The sequence below is a fragment of the Sesamum indicum genome, linkage group LG7 (genome assembly GCF_000512975.1).
Source record: "Sesamum indicum cultivar Zhongzhi No. 13 linkage group LG7, S_indicum_v1.0, whole genome shotgun sequence".
Classification (NCBI taxonomy): domain Eukaryota; kingdom Viridiplantae; phylum Streptophyta; class Magnoliopsida; order Lamiales; family Pedaliaceae; genus Sesamum; species Sesamum indicum.
Window position 1 is genome coordinate 10,366,376 of NC_026151.1, and position 8,780 is coordinate 10,375,155.

An 8,780-nucleotide genomic window follows, 5' to 3' on the forward strand; every position below is an offset into this window, starting at 1 on the left:
TTATCCCTCATGGCCTTTTCTTGCTTGGAAAACTCATCTCTTTGTATGCATTTCTTTCTGCATTTTCAACTATTGTTGATGTTATCTTCCACTAGAAGTTAATATTTAAATTAGACAGAAAAATATTAACATTACTCCAAATATAATGAAAAGCATCCAATGAGTTTGCATGAACATTTGTCGAGGATCAGCGTTTTGAGTCTAAAGACAATTAAGACCGTCTATGTAATAGACACATACAAAATTCATATTGAATGATTGTAATTAATTGAACTGAATATTATTTTTCTAGGGCCGACACTTTGGATTCAAGGACAATCAAGATCATCCATCCAGTGAATACAAGTTAGATATCGAATTTTTGTGACGGTTCCTCTATTGCATATTTTTTTGAGATCAATCTTTGAGTCGAAAGATAATCAAGATCATTTATACAACATTAAATTCGTCATACATAATTCTGAGGTATCCTTAAGACCCCAAAATTTTTCTGAAATTACAATAAATACATTTTTTATTATTGTAGTAGTTAAGAATTTGTTAGGAGCATGTGAATTCTTGACCAAAATGAGTTGTCCCTTTAACCCTAATGCAAATTTAGGCTAAAGTTTGAAGACATAAATGGTGTTGGGCCCAAGACAACCTAACCAATTGGCATTTTCAACATAAGCTACCACATGGGACAATTATAACTACATTTATTTATTGAATTATTTTTATTACAGGCATGCATTCTCAAGAAGCACACTTTGATCACCACAAGTGAGTAATTATCATGTCCCTTTCTTGGAATCTTAGGTACTTAAAAAATATAATATTTTTGGATTGGAGGGAAAGGAAGAATATGGAAGGAAAACAATTGAAAGAGAAGATAATTTTTAATGTTTTAATTAAATTTTATTTGATTAAAACAATAAAGTTGGTCTAAATAGTATTTAGCAGTCCAAGAAAACCAATCAAAGTTTTTCTTTTTTCTTTAAACGAAAATCCAAGAAGCATAACATAATTTAATGCAACAACCCTAAATACTTTTTTTCTTTCTTTTTTTTAATAAAAAAATTATTATTAGAGAATTCATTCTGTCATAAATCAAGAACGTATTTGTGATTGAATTTTATTATAATTATATCGTTTATGACTTCTTAAAAATAATAATAGAAAAATATTAATCGTTTCGCGAACTCAACCACAAGAATCAAACATTAGTATTAAATAATTAAAGTATCTGAATTATCACAAGGAAAAAAAAGGTTGTCTCTTCCTTGATCAAAACAATTATTACAATCATTAATAAATGTGGATCAATTTAGAAGATAAAGAATAAAGCAAGCAATATGGAGCAGACATGAAAGCAAGAGAAAGGTTGTCTTAGGATAATCAAAAGTGATCAATTTGAACATCACAATTCAGTCAGGCCCTTTTGCTTTATTGAGAAATGCGATCATCTCTGTAAACAGGGATGGACATTTCTTTTGTTTTTAAGAGCATAGAATGTAAGAAAAGAAACACACAGGCATGGAGAAAACACACAGTAGTGGGGTTCTTGAGAGCCCATAATGTTGGAATTGGATGAACATTGAACAATGCATCTCTTCCAAAATATGCTCCACATTAAGAGGGTGTTTGTCAGGTTTATAAGTTTTTCAAAACGTTTTATAAGTTTTAAATATTTATTTGGCTAATTTTCTTTTAAAAAGTTTATAAAATCTCAAAATAAGATGTTTTAAATCTTATAACCTCTTTAAAAAAGAAAGTTAACTTTCTTAGTTTTTTTTTTTTATAAGATCTTATAGGCTATATAAAATTAGTATGTTATAAGACAAAAATATCTCCATTCATACAGTTACACATCCTCTCTCCCCCATAGACACTCCCCCCCCTCTCTCTCTCTCTCTCTCACACACACACACACACACTCCCCTCTCTCTATATGATTTATTTATTTTTGCTATTTAATTTTTTTATATTAAAAAAAGAGAAAGTACTTCATTACTTAATATTAAAATATTATACTTAATTAAAATAAGATTGATATTGATTATATTTACTGAAAAATATAAATCCAAGACATTCTAAATTATACGAGTAGAAATAATCATTACGTTAATAAAGAAAATATCAAATATATAAATATATTAATATTCGACTAGCATGACTTTACATATGTATTATTTTTATTCAAAAGTTTAGGTAATAATTCGTCATTTTTTTTATTACTGTAAAAAGATTATCTATTAAATTTCTATTTGTGATTTTAAACTAGTGTACTATTTATAAAAGTATTTTAAATACGTTTAAAACAGAATATGTCAAGAAATAACAATTTATTTGATTATAATAATACTTTGTCCATTTTAGTCATTCTAATAGAATTTGTGTACACAACGTCATATCGTTTTGACACGAATCCAACCTAATTCAAAATTGAGTATGTATGTATGAACTCATATGACTGTATTATCAAATATTGTATCAATAATTTATGTGAAATTGTACAACTCGATGATATTTATAAATATACCTTTTTAATATATTTATTCCCTATAATTTAAACCTCGAGGGGCTCGTTTACTTCGAGTAATGAAATTAGATTGGTATAAATTAATAATGAATTAAGTGTGGGATGAAATAAAATTGTCACACTTTAAACCTCGTTCGATTTATTACCCCGCCAAGTTAATTGGGATCATATCATGCATTTATCGAGGCCGATAACAGCGTTGTGAGGTTAATAACGGACCAAGATATTTACAAGTAAACAAGTGATAGGCCGGATATCCAACTGGTGGGATTAATAATGGACCAGAGTATTTGTAAATAAACGAGTGATAGGTCTGAATATTTTGTAATATCCAGCCCAATCATTTAAAGTAAACACAGCTTTAAGTGACCCCAGTGACTTGTTATAATCCGGACATTTCCATCGTTGGAACCTTGTCTTGCAGGATATTTAGGAGACCTTTCCCAAAAGATGAAAGTTCAACTTTTATGCATTTTATCCTCATAATCATGAACTGGTTGGTACAAGGCAAGCAACCACTTTATACAACCTAACACCCCTTCTCTTAAATGCCAAAAAATAATAGTAAAAACATCAAACTATCACAGTGTAATCAAACTACTCAAGCTCGACTCATGTTCAACGTCTCAAACTCAAATTTCATTACCAAAACCAATTTCAAATACAATATTTGAAACTCTATAAAAGTTTTTATAAGCTTGAAGTAACATTCTCGAACTCAATTTGTTTACATACCTGCCAAGCAGCGCTAATCCTATGCCTCCGATGCTAGCTGCTTCAAACTGACAGAAAAATTAGGTTAAGCTTACAAGGAGGTGAAACATCAAGGGACCAGTATCTTGTATGTGTAAGAAAATGACGAGAGAAGTATGACAAAATTGTTTGTGCTGGAACCAGCAACATCCTTCCACCAGGACCACCTGTGTAAAATCCTATGTTCTCATACGTCCGGGCTATAATCCCTATTTTCATCACCTTTTTCGACCATCCAATACGTGACGTAGGTTGTCCCAAAATGAATGAGGCTGCTCTACATCTGTCCTAATCGTCCCAATCGCTTCCCCATTGAGTCGTATCGATGTACTTCAAAGACTCGCCGTTCTCCGAAACTTTCCCATTATGTTTCCCGCCCGGTGATTTCACTGCCTTCTCCTCATCCCAGTCATCGTCCCAATTCTGATCCCAACTCTTGGGTGTTTCAGTGACGAAGGAAGGGTCGGATTCTTGCTGCTCCATTTCAAGCTCCCGATATGGAACTCCATCGAGGTGTCGTTTCCTCTTCACCACCTTGAAGCAGGCCCAAGTGCCTCCGACGAAAATAGCAGCCACAAAGAATAGGTACGTCCCGGTGATAGGCGTCAAATAAGTTGTATAAAAACCTTGCGGCACCAAAGCTCCTGTCTTGATTATACAGTCTTGATTTCCAACATTTAGCAAAATTGAAGAACTTCCTCCTGCAGTTGAAGGCAAATTTACCTGATCCAATTGAAGCAAGCAAATGTCAACATAATTTGAACTGGAGAATCTCATCATGCGTGCCATTATCTTTCATTTAAAATATTCGGGTTGCAAACTCTAACTCTCCATGTGTAGGAAAACCATGTAAACTAAAGTACCATTGCTAGTTCGATCTTTGATATAGTCTCAGAATAACAGAAAATGCTATGTTTTCCTTCCGTGTTCTAATCATGGTTGATTCCCAAAGAAAACCGCGGTGGTAAGTGGAGTAGATGTTAATTAATGTGCAAGATAAATGTGAACATTTTCCTTATCCTTTTCCTCTTGACATATCCAACATGACAACATATACATGCTATAATTATTGAAGGAATTTCATAAATGTCAGTGAGAGAAAAACGGGGGCATTGGTACCTTCTTGATTTCATGTCCAGATATTTCTATATCCTCCAGGTTAATGTTCGCAGGACGGACAACGATATTTAGTTTGAGAGCGCTCTCACCACCATTCAGGACAAGCACATACGACGCTTGAGATCCTGCCAGCCAAATAGATATCTGAGCTCGACTATGTGTGATGTTGACAATTTATATGAATAATCTGTTTTAAGTATGGACAATTATGTCGCTTCTCAAGCATCCATAAACTCCTATTCATCTTAGTATCAATTCTTCATCGACTTTAAGGAAGTTCTTGATTTTGCTTTCCACTTATATTTCTAAATGTAAAATTCGTTCTACCATAAATACTCCCTCAATGGAATTTCAAGAACTTCTGGATTCACATTGTTGATAACGTTAAATGCTAATTTCTTGAAGTTCCGACATGAACACATCCCATGATAGACATGATTTCATTACCACTCTCACTCTATCTCTTTTGTCTAACTCTTCAACCTTCTTACTCGTTTGCCTAAAACAATATAACTAGATGCAACCGCGAAACAAGAATCTTGTTAATGCCATTAGCTTAAAATCATACTCACCAGAAAATACACTAGATTGCATAACTAAGAATCCATTTACATTTATACAGACAGAAACATATGACAGGACAAGAAAACTTACCGTTTCCGACAAAAGGAACGCAGGCAGTAATGCTGTAATCCTTAATATCACACTTATTAGACACCTTATCGCAATTTTCTTCCTGTGTCCGTATCCCATGACTTTGACCATTCCCAGAATCAAAATTCGCTGCTGGAACAGGGCTAGGAGATGGAGATATCTATAAACAAACAGGCCCCATGATCAGATAATTAAACAAAACCTTCAACAGAAACAAAAGCATTATAAATATTTGCATGTATTTTTTCCGAACACAGAGTTTAACATGCTTTAACTTGCCGTATCCTTATTCATTCGACACTAACATAAGATACAAAACAAAGTACACTAAAAACTTCCAAAAACGAAGAAAAACAAATTAAAAAAATAAAACGAACAGAATAATAATAAAAGTTTCTGGGTTCTCTACCTGATCAGTTGGCTTTGGATTATGATGATCCTCAACTAGTTTTCTGAAATTTACAAGAAAAGAGCCACTGGACTGACGTGGGACAAAACAAATCAAGAAAATTACGAGGAGGACTGTCCTTAAACACTTCATTGTTCTGGATTTTGGATCAGAATCTGCGGTGAGAATTCTGATGGGGGTTTGAATTGGTGCGGACCCTTGTGATATGAGTCCGTGGAAAAAACAAGAACGAGTCCGGGTTTAACATTATTTTCTTGTCTACTCAAACTCGAAGGAAACTACAAGGCAAGTGGATGGAAAGGTTTGGAAGAAGGGACAACGTTGACGGAGTAATTGAGGATTGCCTGTGCGTCAACGTCAACACGGCTTAACTGAAATGTTCTTTTTGCAAACTTTGTCAAACTTTGGCAACTGAAATTGGAGGTGTCCTTTTCTTTCTTTAAGCATAAATTACAACCAGCACATCTAAACTCTTAATAATTAGTTTAGTTCATTAAATTTTTATTCATATTTTGCAATAAATTTATCAAAATATCATTATGAACTATAAATTATAATTTTACTTATTTTTAAAAAATTTATAAATTTTTTTATGGACTATAATTTTTTTATCCACCTCATACGATTTTCCTTTTTTTTTTCTTTTAATAATTTTTAGTTTTTCTAAAGAAAATAAAAATATAATAAGGGCAAAGTTGACAATTTTAGTCCTCCAACTAAGGACTACATAATTTCATCAAACATCAGAGGACATTTTTAATTTTTTCAAACAATGAGAAAGTATTCGTAATTATACAAAACCTTAGGGGAGCCCATTATAATTTATCTTTTACTTTATCATATTTTTGTAACAAAGTATATGGGCAACATGTATAAGGTCGAAAAATTAATCAAACTACTCTATACTCAATTGAAAAATGATTGGTAAAACTCGTTTGAACTTGATTTGTTAAAGTTAGTAAACCAAATTCAAACATTTTTTTTCGATAAACGTTTAAACTCGATTTGATTAGTATAAAAATAATTAAATATAATTAAAAATATCAAAACACTCGAACTCGACTCACGCCTGATTCAATTAAAGCTCGTGTGAACTCGACCAAATCAATAATCAAATATAAATTTTGAAGATTGAAAACAATTTAAACAAATTAAAATAATAATATAATGGAGTTGACTTGAATCATTTACAACTCTAAGACATGTAACCACAAAAATGTTATGGAAAATGCTTCACCACTAAAATTTACTCTGGTGTGAAAGCTTTGCTTTGTTTGGAGTTAATTTTAGGTAAATTATATTATTTTATCATCCAGAACAGATATTCAATATATTTTTTTATTTTAAAAAAAATAATATAACATAAATTATAATTATTATATTTTATTATTTTATAAAATTGCACATTCAAATTTATTTTCTTCTCATCCAAACTCATCTCATTGAGATTTTAACAAGTGACATTAAAATTATTTCAGTTTATTAACATTAATACCTTATAAGGTCCATTTATCAAAACAGTATAATTTATTTTTAAAATAATTTAATAATTTATAAACTTCAGAAATATTGTATATAAAATGCATGAATTTATAATCCTTTTCCCCACTAAAAGTACCCTTTATATAAAGTAGTGATGCAGGGTAACTAATTTAAGAATAATTATAAAAGTTTTGAAAAAAATATTTAAATCTCATACTCAAATAAAATATTTTATAGAAGTAATAATATTCTTATAAAATGCATGAATTTATAATCCTTTTCCCCACTAAAAGTACCCTTTATATAAAGTAGTGATGCAGGGTAACTAATTTAAGAATAATTATAAAAGTTTTGAAAAAAATATTTAAATCTCATACTCAAATAAAATATTTTATAGAAGTAATAAAATGCTAATTTAAAACCTACAAATATAAATATATATTATGGGTTAAGTGGGAGGGTGTTATAATAACTAATTGGTGTTTATTTAATATAATGCTTTAATCAACTATATATATTTAATAAATAAAATTCTAAGATGAATTCCTCCAATTTATTCTATTTTTTATTTTCTATCATCTTCTTGATAAAATAAATAAAATAAAATTATATTTTTAAAAAAAATCATCTTATAAAAATTAATAATTAATTAAAAATTATAAGATAATATTATAAGAAAGGTAAAGTAAGAAAGAAAATGTAAAAGAAAACGGGGGAATTCAAGGGGCAAAATTACACTTTGACTCACATAGATAGGGGTTTCAGTATTTTTAATTTTTTATTTTACAAAAAATTTAAAAATAATTCAAGAAATAAGAACATTAGATATATTTAATTATTTATTTTATGATATTTTTAAAATAAATTTTAAAATTGAATTTTTTTTACTTACTTAATTTTCTATCTTATGGAATTTATGCGACTACATGTATAAAAGATTAAAAATATTAAAATTCTATCACATAAGGTTAAAATTGTAATTTGGGCAATTGAAGGGTGTGGCAGGGGCAGTTGACCGTTGCCCTTCTGCCCCCCGACCAGTCCCCATCATTCCCTTTCCATGCTTACCACTACTCGCACTTGAAAGTTGAAATGCATCCCAACACGACGCCGTCGCGCCCTAATTTTACCCCCAACACTGACCCTAATATTTCCCTGTTCCCACTCTCCAACTCCCACTCAATCCCTAACCCTAAAAATGGCTTCTGAAAAGCTGGGCATGGTTCCACCCCAACAAATGCACAACGGCCTCAACCAGCATCCTCAGCTGGTTTTTTCCGAAGCTTTCGCTTGTGGGCCACAGCCGCCGCGCCGCCACCCCACCTCCACTGGTGATCCCTGCACTAAAGCTGCCACCCGAGAGCTCACCGCCAGCTTCCGCGATCACCACCACTATTTCTCAACTCCACTCCAGCCCCAGCAGCCGCCGCCGCCGCAAGCAGCCCAGTTTCGCCACCAATGGAGTGCCAACAGTCGTAGCTCCGGCGGCGAGGCGTCGGAGGAGGATGACGAGGAAGACGATAACGGCGACGATGATGATGACGACGATGAGGAGGAGGAAGAAGAACTAGAGAACAATTTGGAGAATATTGTCACCATCGCTAAAATCAGTGACGGTAATCAGAAGGAAAGATATCATGATAGCTGTAATAGTCAGAAAATGAAACACATTTCGGCATTAGGTGATTAAATGAAGTAAAAGCTTTAATCTTTCTCTTTCGCGCTCTTGGAAAGTGAATTGAGTTGTACAGCGATTCATTTATTTTCTGTTGTATCTTAGGAATCAAAGAAGGAAATATGGCGCAGAGTGGAAATGACAGCAATAATGGCAATAATAGTAGT

At 32.1% G+C, this 8,780-nt stretch overlaps 2 protein-coding genes across 2 annotated transcripts in view; one reads left to right on the forward strand and one right to left on the reverse strand.

Annotated features, from left to right (window-relative positions):
• On the reverse strand, positions 3,159–5,806 carry LOC105166977. The gene is made up of 4 exons (XM_011086515.2): positions 5,457–5,806; positions 5,048–5,207; positions 4,394–4,518; positions 3,159–3,997 (listed from the first exon to the last, which is right to left on the reverse strand). Exons 1-4 carry the CDS (start codon positions 5,586–5,588, stop codon positions 3,563–3,565), a joined length of 852 nt encoding a protein of 283 aa, XP_011084817.1. The 5' UTR covers positions 5,589–5,806; the 3' UTR covers positions 3,159–3,562.
• Positions 8,024–8,780, forward strand: part of LOC105167195 (U-box domain-containing protein 62) — a gene marked incomplete in the record, with an annotated part of 4,262 nt that continues 3,505 nt past the window's right edge. Inside the window, 2 exon segments of the mRNA XM_020695241.1 lie at positions 8,024–8,620; positions 8,719–8,780. Coding sequence (XP_020550900.1) covers positions 8,137–8,620; positions 8,719–8,780 — 546 coding nt within the window.

Bases quoted from the DNA above. Each gene is read 5' to 3' on its own strand.
- LOC105166977 (XM_011086515.2), bottom strand. From the start codon at position 5,588: ATGAAGTGTTTAAGGACAGTCCTCCTCGTAATTTTCTTGATTTGTTTT. The intron at 4,519-5,047 runs GTAAGTTTTCTT...TTTGGCTGGCAG, and splicing joins CGTTCCTTTTGTCGGAAACG to GATCTCAAGCGTCGTATGTG. The intron at 3,998-4,393 runs GTACCAATGCCC...CAATTGGATCAG, and splicing joins CTGGACATGAAATCAAGAAG to GTAAATTTGCCTTCAACTGC.